We start from the raw sequence: 20,285 nt of genomic DNA, 5'->3' as shown, positions 1-20,285 counted from the left end.
GAAAATGTTTTAACTAGATAGCTGACACAGATAAAAAATTAAGAGAGTCAAAATTCAAAATACTAAACTAATGCTTTTTTTGCCAGAACAAATATTCCATACATTGTATTAGCCTATTGGCTCTTTATTGCCTGGGAATCTATAGCTCCCAGCCAAAAACGGTCTGGAAACCATGTTTCAGAGGACGAATTTTATTAGTAAAGCAGAAGAGATGCTTTTGTATACAGATGTCAATTTACTGCCTTTCTTATGGGTTCTAGTCCTACAAATCCTAATCTTAATGGTCCCAGTTGGTTTCACTAGGGCCACTTCTATAGTAAGACAGAATTGGCAGGATCAGGCCAGTAGGAGGGCAAAAGCACAATGTAAGTTCCTCTAACACATTTGGGAAAAATGTGATGAAAAACAAATAAAAAAGTTATCATACCGAAAGATTTTTCTGTAACATAAAAGATATTCATGGAACTCACTAATACATAATAGACTTTTACAGCTTAATATTACCATGAGATTCTAAGTGCAAAAAAACAGAAGGAAAAGAAAAAACCCTAGAATTATTATCCAGTGTAGCACAGATTTGTACTGAAAACTTGCAAGTTATTCTTTGGAAAAAAAAATAACCAGTGGCAGATGAAGTTTGAAAGTGTTTTTCTTTAAATATAATACCTCAGTACATTTAATAATAAAAGTAAGCTCTACAAAAGTTCTCTCTTTTACATACTATACAAAATGCAGAGATTAGTGCAACCCACTGGGTCACACTTTTTTCAGTCACGTATCAGGAAGACTTGAAATTAGAAAATTATGCAATTTCCACAGCTCATCTTCCTATCAGTAACAGAATCATGTTGTGTCCCATCATTTATGTGCATTTGTTTTCCAGTAGGAACCTCAGTTTATTTTCTGTCTGTTTCCTCTCATGATGAACGGTATCCAACGCTTTGCTTGTGCAATACAATGAATTCAAAAACTATCAAAGCATGCCAGCATTCGGTTGGCAGGTGGTACTCCTCTGAAAACATTTTTTTATTTAATCAAATCTGCCAAATGGACAGCTTATTAAAATGTAGTTTATAGATGTTCTCACCCCTGCTTTCTGATGCCATGGACGTGAAAAATCTGATTACAATATTCCTGAGTGCCAAACTGAGTCATCAAGGTCAGTTTTGATCAACAAACGTCCTAGCAGATGACAGCGTGTTGTGATCATGGTTGTAGCATATGACATACACTTTGGTAACCATTACCTAATTAAAAAAAAAAAAATAATCAAAAAACAACCAAACAAAAAACAAACCAGAGAGAAAGAGGAAAAGAAAGGGAGAGGGTAAGAGAGAAAGAGACTGTGTCTTCATTGTTACGTGTCAGGGGAATGGTCTTCTACCACACAAGGTTCTGTCTGGTTTTCCTCTTCTTCCACTTCTTCCCCTACTTGCTCATCAAGAGGAATTTCAGTGGATTCTGAATCCTGGGTGCAAAGAGTCTTGGAGTCACTGCAGCTGGTGTCTTCTTCTACTTGACTTCCACTGTCCTTTTCGGTGTCTGACTCACCGTCTTCCTCCAGTGTTAGTTCAAACTGGAATTTTTCAGTTTGGCCCTGCCTACCCTCTTCCTGGTCATCAGGTGCAGGAGAGGGACTTTGAGGGATTGTGCTCTGGTACCATTCTCGATTGTCCTCCAGTGTATCTAAGATATCCTGGGCATCCGGGTGAACAAGATCTGCCCATGTCTCCCACAGAGGATGAACAATGTAGTCTATAAAACCCACCTGTTCCAAATAACACAAAATTAAGATGAGCTCTTATTCACAAAGAAATAAGCAACTATGCCTGTAAGTCACACAAAGTATGAGAAATATCATGCTAAGAATAGACACTAGAAGCACTACCCTTAAAGGTGGCTGAAGGGAAACCATGCTGGTTTATGTAATAAATAGTGTCTTTTAATATTTCACAAGTCTGATTCAGGATATTGGATAAGGACTTGGAAAGGATTTGTTTTCAAATGAATGGTTCATTCCAAACAACTCCACTGTACCTAATTAGCCAAACAGCTGCTTTGTATTTATTTGAATTTCTGCTTTTGAAGTAAACCCTAATGAGCAGCTGTACAATACGCTCCTGATGTGTATCCTACATTGCAGGTCACAACAGTGATGGAATCCCTTCAGCAAATACACTGCCATGCACTATGTTTTCACAGTAAAAATCTCAGCTCCCCTCACTACGCAGGAGCTGAATTAATTAACTAGGAGGGAAAAAAAGGAAATAGTGCATTCAGAAATTAATAAAAACTTGGCTATGGACCATCATTTTCTGTTAAGATGTCATACTGTGTTATTTAACTGACTACTCAGATCAGTTACCTGTGATTTTTCTACAGATGCATTGTGCTTATCACACATGGGACTTATCTCCATTCCTCTCTCTCTTTCCCGATCTCCCTGACGGAAAAATTCCTCCATTATTCTGTCTGTCCATTGGCGGTAAAGATGCAGTGGCTTGGTTGGATTGCTTAGATCTGCACAGTGCACCATATTCTGAAGAACCTAAAATAGATTGAACACCTGCGGTGTTATTACACTGGAGAAAAACAGCTCCTTTTCCATTTACACTTTTGGTGGCTGTGAAACAGAATCTTGAAAAGATGTGTAGTGCAAGATTTATTCTCAACAAAAACTTGTGCTTGGGTGTTTTTCACACTTGCAGTAATAGCCATGAACTACCTCACTTCTGCTGCTTCTGCTCTAAGAAGAAACAGTAAGTCTTTGAGAGAAAGACCAATCAGGTGCTGATAATTTGAAGGGAAGGCCAAAGCCTCATTTAGTCCAGAAGTACTGTAGCACCTCGCTACTCTCTCAGAGGGTCACTCAGTACCTAACAGACTATTCCACAGATAAGAAACACACAAGGGAGTAGAGGGAAGGTGTCATAGTGTGAGAAAGGACAGCTGATCTAACCCATACTGGAAAATGGGCAGGCCAATGTTATAAAGTAAGTTAATAAAAATGACCATTTGCAGATGAATTTTCTTACCTGAATCCTATCTGAGTAATTATCAAGAAGTAGGACACCAGAACTGGTCACTTTTTTGGTTTCAACCATAGTTTTTAAATCAGCCAATAGATTCATATGCTTAGACATGTCTGTTGCAAGTACCTTGAAATAAACAAATAAATTAATATTACGTAAATTATTCTACTGATTTAAAAAAAAAAAAAAAATTTGAACACATAAATAAACAGACGTGAAGGGAACCCATATCTCCTGTGTCTGAATACACTATAAAAGTTTGAGTCCTGTATATCTGTCATTACTGTCCAAAATAGTAAGTTTTCATTTTGGTTATTTTAAGAATACAACAAAATGATTGTTCAGAATTGTTTAGAATGATCTGATCCCTAAATTCATCATCAATTCAGTAGCAAATTTCTAACTGTGATGGTGTATTGACACACATGTCAGTACAAAAATGGCTTGCAGCAGGATTGTATACCTTCTGAAAAGGTATAGATGGTTATTGAAACTGAAAAGAACCCACTATTCATATTTGGATAAGAAGCAATAAAACTTCAGACTTTTACTTCATTGGTTACGGGTCTAATGACATGTAATTGATCATTAAACATTTCTGTCCTTTATTATTCAATTTACTTGCAGTATGGAAGAGGGACTCTCAAGCAGAACTCACAATGTCAATGACCATTTTCCTCAATGACTGCCTCTGTTTTTTGGTCAAATTCTGGAAGATGTCACAATTTTCTTCCTGCAGCAGCTTGAAGCCCACAGCTAAGTGATGATTCTCCAGTACTGATGAGTCATTGTACATCAAGGCAAGTTCAGAGTCTGCAATAACAATCACAGCACACAATGTTACTAAAGCCTGTGCTTCTACCAAATCCCTTAAGATTTTTCAAATTCATTAAATTCATATCAAGATTTACAGATGAACTTCTAGAAACAGAGTTCCTGTAGTTCACACAGAATCAAAAGTTAGAGAATTAATGCCTGAACACCTTAACAAATGAAGGCAAAGCATGTTGAGGAAAATAAAACACTTTGAAGTGAAGCGCGTACACGTACCTGGAGTGTACCTTAGAAAAAAGACAACGAAAGTATTTTTCAGAATACCTTTTCATATCTGCATGAGATCACATGGAAAATATTATATGCATAAACACACCTAAACTAAAACACACACTGATGTTTTCTCTTCTTATGCCTCCCTCTATCACAACTACTAAGATTCCATTGCTTAAGTCAAGTTGCAGCTATCCAGCCTCAGACCTGGGAACACACAGCTGAGGCTTTGCTGCAGTTCAAGCAGAGAGCACACATCTTGGTTTTCAAACCACGTCCTTCCACAGTAAGCTACAGCAGTCAGATGCCTAGCCAATTAGGCCTACGAGTCATTAGCCCATGACAACTGGACATTTTGAGAGAAGGTTGGTAGTGTGGTAACAATTACTCTTCTGGTCTTTTTCATGGAAGGTCACATTGAAAATGCAAGCAGCGGCCTTGCCTACTGTCTCATGCTTGAGCGTGGTCAACACCTGATGCCATAACGCTGCCTTTTCCAACAGAAGTATTCTTAACTTGATCACTCCATATGGCTTTGAGAATAAAATACACCTTCCTAGCAATGCCTGTGCTAAGGCACACAGACAGGGTCTGCATTTGTCTGCTTAGACCTGCTGAACAGACAGCTCTGACAAATAACAGCAGTTATGACAATTTTCTGCACAGCTTTAGCTTCCACCGTGGAATGCCTTACAGTCAGCTTGTGTATGTTTTAAGACACTGCTTGCAAACGAATCTGTCATAAAAAACAAATACTTTTTATGCAATCACACTTGTTATGTATGATATTAACTTCTGTTTATTATGGCTGCTCTATCCTAAATCTAACCATACATCAGTCTATTCTACTCTGTCCATTTTATCTTCTTTTACAGCAGCTTTGTTTTAAAATCCCTCTGGCTCAATGGGGTGCCTATAAAAGCTCTGCTTTTCAGATTTCATTAGTCTCATTACTTATTCTCCCGCTGTCTTCCTCTTCTGTCTTGGATACATCGATCTTTTGATTCAGAAAACCCTTCCCCTACCTCTCCTTATCCTGACGGCAGCAAAACCGTAACAGTAAAAGGGAAAAGAAAGTCAGTTTGTCAAATGATCTTTCTTTCATCTTTCACAGAACATTTACAAAGCTTCCCTACTGATTATTTTTCTTACAAAGACAACAGGCACTAGTTTCCATTCAAACAGCCTTCTGACGAGCCTCAACTGCAAAACATTCAACATCGCCAAAATACTTTGGAAGAGCTGGAGCTACAGACAGAGCTAAAATGTGCTCAACTTTGTAATGGCAGTGGAACTGGAAGAAAGTTTTGCCTTGGCAATCTCTGTAACACATTATAAGCTTCAAGAGTATTTGTCTGGAAGGACAGAGTCACAGCCATCAAATAATCGTCTCCTCTGATGGTAATATAATCTGTATTTGTTTGTTCTTTAATAGCATTCAAGAAGAATCAGATTTTTAGACAACTGTGTTACAGACTTTAAATACTTAAATAGGGAAATAATATTCAGAAATATCACATGTAAGTAATTATAAACAATAAGCTGAAATACAGCAAATATGTACATACTTTAAGTAACTTTAAGTCTACTATACTTTTTTAAAATGTATTCTTATACTTCTTAGTGAAATGTTAATACATTGTAAGTTCACTGGAAAATAAAACTAAGTGGAAGCTAGAGGTTAGGAAAACTTAGCTTTTGAGAGACCTAAATTAGATGGTCTTTATCTCTGTCTCTGTCCCTACGGTTTCTTCCTTGTACACAGAACAACTCAAAAAGGATTGCATCTTCTGGCTTGGCAGCTGATTGACACAGAAGCCTTCCCTATCAAAAGCTGAACTGAGAAAAAACAGACATTTCTTCTAAGCCACTAAATAGGCAGCATCAGAATCACTCCTAACTTAGCTGAATTTCAACTGTCTGCCTAAAAGTGAAAGCTTTATGGCACTGGTCCCTTCAACTAGCCAGTCATCCTGCTGAAACCTGAACAACTTGCTGGTTTCCTCTTAGCACCTCAGAGCCACCAATATATCCTGATGCTGAATTTCTGATTAACCAAACAAACAAAAACTTTACTTACACATGCCCACCTTTAAGAATTTAGGTATTACACTGTTTTGTGCACAAAGCTTGATTCATTCTCTTCCCATAACAGGCTGCTGAACTGTACTAGTTGCCAATAAAGCACCATAAATCTATTCAAATCCAATGCTTCTCCATGGAGATGAATCATCACATTGAATGTCACTACAGGGTGGCCCTCAGGCCATTAAAGCAAATAAAATTAGATGCAAGCTAAAATGGAGGTCTTATTTGAACACACAGCAGCAGTGAGTCAGGAGCTCCCTTCTTCAGACTATACCACTGATTTGGGGTCATCCTATTTTAGCACCAGTGCAACAGATTCACCTAAGTGCATCAATGATAGTATCCATAAATATGCAACCAGATGGGTCAAATGCACAACCCTAGGTATGTTTCCATTTCTGTACATTTTTCTTCTTATGTGCTTGGATTATTAGTATTATTTCAACTTTCGTACTTCTAGGTCAGTTATTGTAAAAGAAGAAGTTGTCAGACAGCAAAAGAAGTAACATCGTATGATGGAGCTTGCACTGACCTACAATGTGCTACCCACTTATACTGGTATCATACGCCACTGAAATCAAAGCAGGTTACATTGGGGCAACACGCCATTCCATAACTGTGTCATGATCAGGTTCAATGAAGCTAATAGTCTTCTTCTTCTAGTAGATGATTAAAGAGGGGGGAGAGGTTCATGCACCACTGCAGAGAAACAGCCTTGAGGAATGCAGAGCAAGTACACTGGGCTTCAAATTTGGAGATGACATTGGGGTCTCATTTCAATAGGGCTACTTCTCTCCACACATGGAGTGCCAGCAAGAGAGTCACAAAAAAAAACAGGAAAAAAGGTTTGCCATAGCCTGCAGGGGCAGGCTGAGAAAATTCAGTCCACGAGGCATGAATATGCAGCGATCAAAAACCAAGTATAGCAGCCAGGGAGAGACAGAGATGGGCCTGCCAGTCTGTCTGCTAAAAAGAAACTTGTTTCCTGAATTTCTTAAAAAAGCATGGCTATCCTTGGTCATAGAATCATTAGGTTGGAACAGACCTTTGAGATCATCAAGTCCAACCATTGACCTAATACCACCATGCCCAGTAAACCATGTCCCAAAGTGCCATATCCACACATTTTTTGAACGCTTCCAGGGACAGTGACTCCATCGCTTCCCTGGGCAGCCTATTCCAATGTTTGACCACTCTTTTGGTAAAGAAATTTTTCCTATGTCCAATCTAAACCTCTCTTGCCACGAGGCCATTTCCTCTTGTCCTATCACTTGTTACTTGGGAGAAGAGACCGACCCCCACCTCAATATGACCTCCTTTCAGGTAGTTGTAGAGAGTGGTATCTCATGCTTCCAACATAAACACACAAACTGTTGCCTTACTTTTTTGATTTTTATTTAATCTTCCTTAATTTTTCTCCTATAACTTTATTTAACGTAAACCAACCAATTTCCAGGAAAGACCCACCCAATACATTGAAACAGTGCCAGGTTTATAGTTCTTATCTCAGTAATTCTTGCTAGAGGGCACTATGTAAATTATTTCTAAAGTTACAAGAAATGCAAAATAATATCCAGTTTAAAATACAAACACTTATCTATTTACCGAAAAAAGTTACAGACAGAAGCAAACAAGGAATGAATTGCATATTTTTCATGTGCTATATGCAGATCTTGCAGGAAATTCTTGAGAAAACCACAGAACATCAAACTTACTTGTGTTGATAAGAAACTGGTTTGAAACGCCAGGATGATCTACATCATGTATTGCACTGGCAAAAATTGCTGCAAGAATCTCCAAATCAGTGAACACTGCCTGGAAAATCATGAAACAGAAATGACAATCAGTAATCAATGAAAAAATGTTTTCAATAAAAATGACTCTACTTTGACTCTAGACCAGAACAAGCAAAACACATTTGAAATGTATCACAGATCTCACGAGATTTTACACATATGCTATCACAACATTTTGTAAAATCATCAATTCTGTAGAATTTCATAAATATTTCAAGTTTGGCTAAAGTAAGACGATCGTTACTTCACACCAACAGCATCACTAAATTCTGTAATGTCTGAAGTATTTCAGCTTCAGTTTGTAAATAACTTCACTTTTATTACATCATTAAGTACCAGTTTCTAACCCATAGCACAAATTGAAGTTAAAAATTTCAGCCTGACTCCTATCTATTGTCCTATACTCGAAACTGGTGGTTTGGTGTCCGGTGGGGTTTTGGCGCTGTTTTGGCAGCGGGGGAGAGGGCTACGGAGATGGCTCCTGTGAGAGGCTTCAAGAAGCTCCCCCGGCTCCAATTTCGGAGCCGCCTCTGGGCAAGGCCAGGCCAAAGGCTCCTCTGCGAATAACTATTTAAGAGTGAAAGAAGCCATTGATTGCCGTGTCTTTGTTTTGTCAGTCTGTGTTGGTGAGCGAAGGGAGATGTGAGAGAGCCAGCCCTGCGGACCCCCGGGTCAGCGAGGCAGGAGAGGGGCAGCTGTGCCGGAGCAGAGGTTCCCCTGCGGCCCATAGCGGGGGGGGGTGGCGGCTGAGCCCCTGCAGCCCCTGGAGCCCCGCGGTGGCCCAGAGGTCGCCCTGCAGCCCGCGGAGGGCCCCGGGCCGGAGGGGCAGGGCCCGGGCCCGGAGCAGCCGCGGCTCCGAGGCAGCCCGCGCTGGAGCCGCCCGTCGGTGGGAGGGCGGCAGCCCCGGGAGGGACCCGCCCCGGGGGGTTCTGGGGAGCTGCGGCCCCGCGGGAAGGACGCCCGTTGGGGCGGTGGGTGGAGGGCTGTCTGCCGGGAGAGGGACCCCGCGGTGGGGCCGGGGAGGGCTGCGAGGGCCCCTCGGCCTGAGGGGGAAGGAGCCGCGGAGACACCTTGTGCCGGCCGGGCTGTGACCCCCATTCCCTGCCCCTGCGCTGCTGGGCGGGAAGAGGGAGCAGAGCTGAGCCCGGGAACACCGGAGGGGGGGTTGGGAGGGGGGAGGTGTGTTGGATTTAAGACCTGGTTGTATCTCTCACTATCCTTGAAGGTGGTTGTATTAAATGTGTGTTGTTATCCTCAAGTCGAGTCTGTCTTTTGCCCGTGACTGTAACTGGTGTGTGAGCCCTCCCTGTCCTTTGTCTCGACCCTCGAGCCTTTTTTGGTTGCATTTTCTCCTCCCCATCCCTCAGGGGACAGAGTAGGGGTGAGCGAGTGGCTGTGTGATGCTTTTGGAGCACGCTGGGCAGGCTCAAACCATGACAGATGCACATCTCCCAAATTATTCTCAAGGAAATGGCAGCAGACTACAAGGCATCTTACTTAAGATTTACTGATTTTTCATCTGTACGAGAATATTAGCAAGATAGGAAGAAAGAACTGCAATGGGCCTGACATGTCACTGAGCCCAGTCCCTTGTTGTCATAAGCATCCACATTATATAATTGCTTTCATAATTGATCAAGAAAGCTCAGAAGTGCATAGGTCAGCAGAGACACTGGGTAGACATTGCTATTTTACTGGCTAAAGCTCTGCTGAGAACAAGGCCATGAAAAACAGTTGATCTGGAAAAAGACCCGAAAATTCTACTAACAAGCAGTTCAGCTGTTTGGTGAAGCCAGTGGTGATTTAAGAGCATAACCTGATTTTTCTTCCTGAGACAAAGAAAATTCTTCTAATAGAATTCCCGAATCTTTGAGGATTGAGGCCTGCCCACAATTTTAAGGTCCACTTATAACCCTCCTTTTAAGAAGAAGGTAAAGCAGAAGCATTCAGTAACATGAAGGATTGGTCATTATAAAAAACAGTCAAAATGCAGCCCTCCTTGAAAATGAGGGCAAATCCTTTTGAACTACTGAAATTTCAACTGCTTGCTTTATCTGCCTTTTTGCAACAATTTACTTCAATATATCAGTGTTTGTTATACCAACACCTGAATTGTGCCATCTTTCTTCCACTTCCTTCTGCTTTAGAGATTTAAGCACTTTCGACAAGAGAATTCCTCAGAAAAGAATTTATGAAATGTTAATTTTTTTCCAAACAATTTTGAAATATTTATGAAAAAAGAAAGAGCTAGTCTAGTGAAAATGTAGTACATGTTCCACTCTGCCTGAGAAACAAACACAAAAGTCACCTTTCATACCGAGGGAATCCCATTTTATCACTATCTTTCCTAAACAATTCCACTAATTGTGGTTAGTGAGAATCCCACATGGGAAATAATGACAGAACAGGATGTAGTATTAATAATGAGATGGTGGAAACAAGTTACGTATGGTGTTACAGTGGAAAAAGGTTATGACAGTACAAATAGGCATGAGTTAAAAGAAAAACGTGACATTTTCTGCAAATATTTACACGTAAATAAGCTTTTATCTTCACAAAATATCTTTAAATGAGCAGAATTCATGAAAGAAATTTCAAGAATTTTTAAAAAATATTGCAGAAAATAAGATCTTTAATACTCAGTTTAGAAGAGTCTTAGTATGCCCCTTTCTCTCATGCTTGTCTCTTTCCCCCCCTCCACCTATTTTACCTCTAATGCTGGGGTTGACAGCAGGACATGGGTTGACTGAACAACATCTGCAGCATGTATGTTATTGTGATATGCCACATCTGCATGGTAATGGTCTTCTAGGGTCATCAGGTAAGTTATTAAAGTATCTACTGGAATCTTAAATGTTTTTAACAAGTCCCGTTCCTAGAAAAAGAGAAGCAATTAAGATTACAAAATACAGTCTCTAAGATAAGCAAAAAGCAACACTACTGCTGTTACTTGCCTGAAAAATCGTGTGCATGATGACTGTCAAAGGTCTGTTTCCAGATAACTCTGCTACTCTGAAAACCTGAAGGCCCCATTTGTTCACATCTTCTAGTTCCTAGAGGAGAATAAAGAAACAAACACGTCGAAACCTAACACAAATTCCAGCAATTTTTGATTGAAACAGCTACAAACAGCAAACTTAGGAAGATTCAAACCTTGCCACTGTGAAAGTTACACACTAAACTCAGGAAGGGGGAAAGCTGCTGCTACTAACCTTGCAATATTTGAATTTGCAGCTACCAGCTTTTTAGATTTTAATTCACTAAGCTGGAAAGAGTGCCTCTTAAATGGATTGCTCCAGGGGCAAAAATGCTACAGTATCTTGAATGAGCTGAACTGACACACTTTGCTATCTCACTGCCCAGTGACAGCAGAGTTCAGTGAGGAGGAAACCTCCAGACATGCTGCAGTTCTGTTGCTGTCTCCCTGGTACTCAGGAACACTTTTCAAATAAAGGAGGAGATTCCTGAAAACATATGGATAGGCACATTTCAAAGTGCAAAACTGTAAAATGAAATGAATAATCTTTTTATGCCAGTTGTAGATTATTGCCGTTAGCTGCTGGTGCAAAAAATCATAGGAAATGTCACTAAAACCAGAAACACAAATGATGTACATAAAATGATACAGCTAAAGACAGGACCTGGAAAGATAGCATTAATGCTATATACCAGTTGTGCATTTTCATAAAACATAGGGCTGCTATATATTTTCATTCCTGTGACAGTATATGGCATATTTACGCTTCATTCTGCAGATATTATTTATGAATAAGCAGCTTTCACAAATGCTAATTTACATTGCATCTCCAGATGAAATCCTGTTCACATGGAAATTAACACTTATGGCCTGATTCTTGTTTTACTTTTATTCTTTGACTTCACCAAATTTATTTCAAGTGAGACCAGGCTTTGGTGCTACAGCTTGAAATCAATAGTTATAAGCAGATGATGGCATAATACTGACAAATCCACCCTCTATTTTAATTCAGTGGTTTAAATTCAAGGATTTATATATTCTCTACCTTGGCAAGAACATCTTCTTGGTCTGTTTTAACTCCAAATCTGGGAATACTAGAATTAGTTAGGCTGGAGCTGTGCATCAGTTTTTTGACTCCACTGATCTGAGACATTGGCCTCTTCTTTTTCTCTTTCTCTTTCTGCGTTGGAGAAGGGATTTCAACTTCATGTTGCTTGTCTTCAAAAGAAGGAAGAAAAAGAATAATTTTTGAATTAATTACAAATATTACAAAATACACTGTTGAGCTGCTTTTTACAGATACTGTAATTCTTAACAAAACTTGTTTTATTTATTTTTATGTTTGGAGATTTTGCAACAGACACATCATATCAAAAGCAGTAAAAATACAGAAAGATAAATGTAGACCTATGCCTCAGTATTGTAAGAATTAGGACCATTGAACTTTATGTTTGTCTCAAACTTTGTACCTTGTGGTTTTGGAAAGGAAGCAGAGGCTTAAGTCACCATAGTGACAGATGTGGCAGGACCCTGGGCCAGACGACATGGCTTCCTGAAAATCTTTTTTTGTCACTACGCAGTAACAGCTAAAGGCATGAATTTGTTCGGCTTATGCACTACAGCTCGCAAGCTGTGTAATGGAGGTTGCATAGACTGCCAGCTCGCGATCAGCGCGTGGAAGCAACATGCCACTGTTGGATTGGATCTTACCGCTTGATCGCAACCCGTCGCCATCGGATTGGCCTATGGTACAAAAAAAAGGGACCCTTGGCAGCCTCTGGAGAAAAGCAAAGGGAAGCAAGAGGGAAGCAAGAAGAAGCAGAAAGGGGAAAAGAGGAGCAGAGTGGAGCACAGCTGAGACCTGCCTGCCTGCCTGGACTGGACGACCGCTGGACAGGAAAAACTACCAGATGCTACAGATCTCCTGTGGTGACTCTTGCGGTGTGCTCTTCTTCTTGTCTTCCTCCCTTTCTCCCTTTCTCTCTCTCACAATAAATCTTTGTAGTGGTATTGACAATATATGGCCTTGTTTGTGCCTTAATCTCTCGACGGGTATTCGAATCAGCAGCCCCGGTAAGAGTCTACCTCTTCCAGACTGTAACAAGTATAAGCGTGTATATAAGAGTATAATCTCTATTTCACAAATTGCTTCATTATTTCTGAACTGGCTTTAAATGTGACTTGTGACTGTCTGATTTCCACTTGTCTTGCAGCCCTAGTGCCATAGAGAGGGTCAGTTTTTTCATTATAAAAGTGTTATTACAATTGAAGAGAAATCTAAACTTCCATTTTGCAAAAAAATTTAAAATGTCTTCTTTTTCAGAAATAACCAATGCCTGAAATAGTATTTCAAAACCAATCAAAATGGTATCTCATGTAAACCTTTACAAAATATTTTCAGGACTCAAAGGACCTAATACTTGGAGGCTAGTCCTATTTGCGTTAAGATTCTGTAGAACTCAGAATGCCTTTTGCCAGACATATCTACAAGCACTTTGGATGTAGAGGCAGTTCATCCCAGCAATGCAGTGCATTTCTGTACCTCCCAACCAGAGTAAGTAATACTGACAGAAGGACCATTTTGCTAAAACCCAGCATTTTGCTGTGGGCTTTTGCCTCCATAGCAGTATCAGTGGCATCACTTCATATGAGGTCATCAATGTACGTGCCAGCAAAACTTCAGACAAGGATTAAACTGAGTAAAGTATATTTAGGCAAATGCCAACTGATTGCTGTAGGAACAGTATGGAGCTGTGGGGCACTGCAGACATGTAGTCCCCAGAGAAACCCAAATTAGTGCAACAAAGGACCCTCCTGCCAAAACTTCTAGAAGTCTGTGTTAATTTTTGTTCTTTTTATTCATACTATATTTCAACATAGAGTTTTAATGACTCCCTCCAAATTACCTCTTTTTTGCTGAAATGTACCTACACCTTTTCTAGTCCTCTAGGAATGGTCCAGCAAAACCAGGAAAATCCACAACAGATGTTCCTAACATAGGAGCCTAGCAAAAACTACTATTTATAAAACATCTTAGAACAAAAGAAATTAAACAAACAAGCAAACAAACAAACAAACAAAAAGAACATGAGGGCTTTTTGGAACATCTATTTTTTCCTTCCTGCAATAATCATTTTCAATAAAGACATGGAAACCAGCCGAGGGTAGTGAGTCCATTTCTAATTACCAGATTGTTATTCTGTTTGCTTCTTCACTTTCTTTTTTCGATTTTTTTTTTTTTTTTTAATTAATTACCCTTTAGCAGCTGCATTTGCTAGACACCTCAAGTTCCAAACAAATCACAGCAAAGAAGACACTGTGGAAATGTCACCAAGCTTTATTTAGCCTACGGCACTGAGTTCCCCAATTGCCGCTGCCGCACTTCACTCTCATATGGACAATCAAGAAAAGAGGGAGGTGGAGCGCTGCAGCTCTTGACTGGTGCAAACTGACAACAGACGAGGAGCAGTGAGTCGTGTTCATGCTTTGATGTTTATGGTTTCAGTCATATGCACAAAGTTTAGACCCATCAAAGGGAGGTTTGTAAACCGAGCTGTCAGATTAACTCAAGTGAAAGGAAGTGTCTGTCTGAATGACTTTAGATGTCAGGAGGAATTCCATGGGACTTTCTTTGCTTTTGTAACTAAGAGCACACAGGGAAAAGGATCCTGTGCCCATCTGAACATCCAAAAAAGACTGCTTGCCATTTTGACCCTGCTTGCTCACTGGCAGGTTCTCTTACATTTTCTGTTCATAGGAAAACAGGTTAAAATAAAAACCTTGCATATTACTATACTCAATATAGAAGCATTAATTCTTACACAAGGAACATATTTGTTGTCACTATGAATAATTTCATAGATGTCATATAGCTCCACTTGGGAAAACAGGTTTGGTTTTGGGGTTTAAGAATAAGAAGAACAGAAAAAATAGTTTTCTTGTGATCATAGAACTATAGAATGGTTTGGGTTGGAAGGGACCCTGAAGATCACCTAGTTCCAACCCCCCTGCCATGGGCATGCTCACCTTCCACTAGACCAGGTGGCTCAAAGCCCCATCCAACCTGGTCTTGAACACTGCCAGGGAGGGGGCAGCCACAGCTTCTCTGGGCAACCTGTTCCAGTGCCTCACCACCCTTGTAGTGAAGAATTTCTTCCCAATATCTAATCTAAATCTGCTCTATTCAGCTTGAAACTGTTACCCCTCATCCTATCACTACAGTCCCTGATCAAAAGTCCTTCCCCACCTTTCCTGTAGGCCCCCTGTAAGTACTGGAAGGCTGCTAGAAGGTCTCCATGAAGCCTTCTCTTCTCCAGGCTGAACAACCCCAACTCTCTCAGCCTGTTCTTACAGGGGAGGTGCTCCAGCCCCCTGATCATCTTTGTGGCCCTCCTCTGGACCCACTCAAGCAGGTCCCTGTCTTTCTTGTGCTGGGAGCCCCAGAGCTGGACACAGCACTGCAGGTGAGGTCTCACCAGAGCAGAGCAGAGGGGGAGAATCACCTCCCTCGACCTGCGGGCCACACTGCTTTTGATACAACCCAGGATGCCATTGGCTTTCTAGGCTGTGAGCACACGTTGCTGGCTCATATTCAGTTTTTCATCCACCAGCACCCCCAAGTCCTTCTCCGCAGGGCTGCTCTCAATCCACTCATTGCCCAGCCTGTATCTGTGCTTGGGATTGCCCTGACCCAGGTGCAGGACCTTGCACTTGGCCTTGTGGAACTTCATGAGGTTTGCACGGGCCCACCTCTCCAGCCTGTCCAGGTCCCTCTGGATGGCCTCCCTTCCCTCCAGCATGTCAACCGCACCACACAGCTTGGTGTCATCGGCAAACTTGCTGAGGGTGCACTCAATCCCACTGTCCATGTCCCCAGAAAGGATGTTAAATAGCACTGGTACCAGTACGAATCCTTGAGGAACACCACTTGCCTCTGGTCTCCACTCGGACATTGAGCCTTTTACCATTACTCTTTGGTTGCGACTATCCAGCCAATTCCTAATCCACCAAGTGGTCCATCCATCAATTCCATGTCTCTCCACATTAGAGACAAGGCTGTCATGTGGGACAGTGTCAAAAGTTTTCCACAAGTCCGGGTAGATGATGTCAGTTGCTTTTCCCTTATCCACCATTGCTGTGACCCCATCATAGAAGGCCACCAAATTTGTCAGGCAGGATTTGCCCTTAGTGAAGCCATGTTGGCTGCTACCAATGACCTCCTTATTTTCCATGTGCCCTAGCACAGTTTCCAGGAGAATCTGCTCCATGATCTTGCCAGGCACAGAGGTGAGACTGACTGGCCTGTAATTCCCAGGTCTTCCTTTTTCCCCCTTTTATATATGGGGGTTCTGTTTCCTCCTCTCCAACTGGCAGGAATTTCACCAGACTGCCACAACTTCTCAAATATGATGGATAGTGGATTAGCAATTACATCCTACAGTTCCCCCAGGACCTGCAAATGCCATAACATCAGGTCCCATGAACTTGCGCACCTTCAGCTTCCATAAGTGGTCTTGAACCTGATGTGTTCCTAACTTTCAAACGTGAGAAAGTCTGTAGATGTTCAGGAGATAGGTTATGTATTAAAAAAATTAACTAACTAGACTCAATAGAATTTTCTATAGTAAGAATATTTTCCCTTTCCACATTGTTGCTCAGAACCTATATACCTAAGACTGCATATTTTGAAAATACTCTAAGCAATGATTCTGTAGATTGCCTTCCCAGCCCTCTTCCTTCTCAAGACTGAGGCCTCATGTGAAATGCTGGCAGATGCATTTCCTTACGCTGTCAAAATGAGCTTCAAGTTTTCAAGTAAAAGCAAGCAGAAACTGGTATCTCAGTCTTTTCAGCCTAGGTGGGTCACTTTCTCAGGCAACTGTACCCTATGACTTTCAGGACTCCTGAAGCTGTCCAGTATTGCTTCTCCATGACAGAGGCTCATCCCTTTCTTATTGTCTGAAACCCGGCTGTGCTCCAGGCATGCTACTGCAATCATGGGTAAACCGAACAGATACATTAAGCAATCCAATTAGGATATGGCGACAGGAAGCACAAAATGTATTTGAAAAAACTCGCTTCTTTCAAAAAATCACAAAAAGCACCAGTTATGATATCTCACACAAATAAAACAAGATATATCTTAACATGTATGACTGGCACTTTTTACAGTACTTGTTATCCTAATTTAGATATATTCAGCTGTGTCTCCCCTTATACACACAGTATTTATGAACCAAGGGTGTTTTGCTCAAAACATGTTTGAGATTGGTATTCTATGATTATCTTCATGTTAAAAATCAAGACTATGGAACCAAGTTTTATTCATGTCACCAGTTTTAGCAAAAAAATATATACTTCTTTCTGCAGAACCATAGAGAAAGAACCATACTCTTTGTGATACTGTGTAGGGCTTTTTTTAAATGCTTACATCCGACTGTGCCAAGCTCTTGAGCTGCACAAAGTCTGCTTGCAACAGTCTGTTCAGATGCTGACTTAGTCATATTCACCTATCCACTGACGTGCAGGTAGGGAATACCAAAGCATCAGAACTGTAGGCTGCGAGATTTTATGAGGTTACTTGTGCTTGTGTGCTTCCAGCACAATAAAACCATTTCGCAGTGACTTTCATAAGGGAAACAGAGTGGAAGAATCCCTTCTAATACATAATTCATTCATTATATATTAATTTGTTAATACAGTAGCAATATAGTAGTTGTAATGTTACATGAAGATATGTATATGAATATCTATCTGTAATTACACACACAAGGAAACCACATACACAAAGTAACTGAGCTGTGAGAAAATGTATCTAACATGATGTCTCTGCTCGTACAGTGAACAATGAGATACTAAATGTACAGTTTCTGAAAACAGAAATCGATATGGAAAGCTACTTGCTTTTAACCTCTATTACAATCCAAAAAGCAAAAAGGTTAATTCCCATCATAGTCTTACCTAAGAACGTGTTCGATATATATTCTGAGACCTGATTGCCTGACCTGCTCATTTCAGATAGGTGGGTTAGCTCCCGGTTGAGCATTCTTTTAAACTGGAAAAAAACAAAACAAGCATAAAGTTAGCTATCAAGATGTGTTTTTGTTAGGATGAGAAAACGCAGTCAACTTGTAACTGGGGAAAGGACACGACATTAAGAACGTATACTAAACTAAGATAACTCTGAAACCGAAAATCACATGTAACATTGCTCTACCCTACTAACTTATTCATGGATTAAACAACATAATTCTTAACCTCCTAATATACAGCATTTCAAGTGATTCAAGTACTAAAGCACAGCGTCCTACGAGTAATGGAAAACTAGAAGACACATGTATACAATCAAATAATTAGTATTACTGTCTTTTCAATTTTTTAAATTTTAATTTGGAGAGAAAATACAAATATATTTACATAGGACCCCTCCTCTACTAGGGTTTTCTTATAATATTTGTAAATTAATCTATTTGTGCATTTTTTGCAATTAATTTTATAATATTTTGAGTTTATCTTATCTCTTATCATTAATCTACCCAAATATATTTGACAGCACTGCTCAAAACAATCAAAATACCTTACTGATTTCCTACACACCAATATGAATAGAGGTAGGCTTTCTTGTCTCTGGCTTAAAATTATTATACTGGATCAGCCCAATGACTTGACCATTCCGCAATCTCAGAAAATTGTCAGTATCTGTACGAAACATCAACGTAAATACTCATCTGTGGAAACACCTTCCCTTTCCCTCTGAGTTAGCAATTCACACCAGGCACTCTATGGGATGGAAGTGGATATTAACATTCCACGAAATATGTAACTGATTAGGTAATAATTGAGCCTTTCTTGATTCTTTCCAGACTCCAGGGTTAAACGATATCTTGTGGCTCTGCGTTCAACAGGTTAATTGCTTAATTCAGCTCTAACTACCTTACATGCACTTTCAATGACTATAGCTCTGCCTTGATATTATCAACAAATAGAACTCAGCAATATTTATTAGCAAAACAATTCTTGCCAATGTAAATTAGCATCCATCTGTCACTACTGAATTTTGCTTCCCATTGTGCCATCCTTTCATTTTGTTGTTAGATTTCTCAGTCATCTTTCCTCTTAACAAAGCCAAATGATTTGTGCCTTTTTCAGAATCATCTTTCACCTTGTTCACCCAGTTATGACTATTACATGAAGCAACAGCTATCCGTAGTCTATATCCCTGTAAACATTCCTCTATGTTGAAAACTGGCAATTTATTCTTCTATACAAGATAAAGCACTAGACTAAACATTAACCACCTCCTTTCCATCCCACTGGAATCATCAAAGCCCTTTCTTCAAAGAGGCCTTGCATACTGAAAGGTGTTATTTTCTTCAAAATGTCTTTGTAAGTCACCAATTACCATATCATTCACAGCGTGCCAACAAAAAAATTACCTTTAATATAGCACTCTAACCATTAGCCACTGCATTTTCCTGCCATCTTGACATGCCATCAGCTCAGGAAGTTCCTGAGCTACAAAGACTGAAAACTACTTTAGTCACAAGCCAAAGGCTCAGCTTTGATCTCAGATATAGCTGTGTGCTAGGAAACGCTCAAGACATTTCTGATAATTAGAACCACACTGCAAATACAGTTGTATACTATGAACTACAGGGATACACATTCTGCATGAAACCAGTATCAACGTCAATTGTGAGGTCTAATGTTTGTCATTGATGTCCAATGTTACAAAAAAAACAAGACAAGTTTGCCAAGCAATAAAGTGACTGGTCCAAAAATTCTGAGTATTTTTAAAAGCCTGTCTTTAAACTTTTAACGCACACTTAAGTCACGCTTGCATGGTTTTTCTTCTGTACCCATGAAGGTTAGAAACTGAATTACTCAAAGTAAAACCTGAAGATCTCATGGAATGGCTTGTCTCCAGATGGTATGCAGAAACTGCAGCTTTAAATTAAGTATCGTGTATAGGAATCTTAATAAAATGTCGGAAATTGACAAAATCAGATTAACTTCCAGGCATGTCATCAGTATATCCATTATCACTCCAATATCCTCGCTTCCTTAATTTAATCCAGCTAGTTCACTGGATCCCAACTAAATAGGTCCTTGCCTGCCTGGTTGTTTCCTAGCAAATCGTTTTGATGATGTCCAACTTTGCCAGACTGTTTTTGCTGCAGAACAACACTACTGGGTCACATTCTGCACTTTGGAAAAAGACCATCTAGCCACCACTGGTACATACTCCTCAGGAATCACTAAAAATTTCCCAGCTTTGAAAGAAGAATGAATTGGTGTTTCTTCGCACTATGCTTATTCTGCAGCTACCTGCCACAACAAATAGGA

At 40.2% G+C, this 20,285-nt stretch overlaps 1 protein-coding gene across 8 annotated transcripts in view; it reads right to left on the bottom strand.

Moving 5' to 3' along the window:
• Positions 1 to 1,357: 1,357 nt before the first annotated feature.
• PDE4D (phosphodiesterase 4D) overlaps positions 1,358 to 20,285 on the bottom strand; it is a 442,846-nt gene continuing 423,918 nt past the window's right edge. For all 8 annotated transcript variants that reach the window (XM_086479625.1, XM_086479626.1, XM_086479627.1 and 5 more), the window contains 9 exons: positions 17,901 to 17,994; positions 11,986 to 12,158; positions 10,918 to 11,016; positions 10,674 to 10,838; positions 7,883 to 7,982; positions 3,691 to 3,845; positions 3,036 to 3,158; positions 2,366 to 2,548; positions 1,358 to 1,768 (listed from right to left, as the gene is read on the bottom strand). In XM_086479625.1, coding sequence (XP_086335751.1) covers positions 1,358 to 1,768; positions 2,366 to 2,548; positions 3,036 to 3,158; positions 3,691 to 3,845; positions 7,883 to 7,982; positions 10,674 to 10,838; positions 10,918 to 11,016; positions 11,986 to 12,158; positions 17,901 to 17,994 — 1,503 coding nt within the window. The remainder of the gene's footprint in view (positions 1,769 to 2,365; positions 2,549 to 3,035; positions 3,159 to 3,690; positions 3,846 to 7,882; positions 7,983 to 10,673; positions 10,839 to 10,917; positions 11,017 to 11,985; positions 12,159 to 17,900; positions 17,995 to 20,285) is intronic.

This window comes from Leptosomus discolor, chromosome Z, assembly GCF_034619465.1.
Source record: "Leptosomus discolor isolate bLepDis1 chromosome Z, bLepDis1.hap2, whole genome shotgun sequence".
Taxonomy (NCBI): domain Eukaryota; kingdom Metazoa; phylum Chordata; class Aves; order Leptosomiformes; family Leptosomidae; genus Leptosomus; species Leptosomus discolor.
The sequence above is the reverse complement of the archived record's forward strand: the minus strand, read 5'-3'. Positions and strand labels throughout refer to the sequence as shown.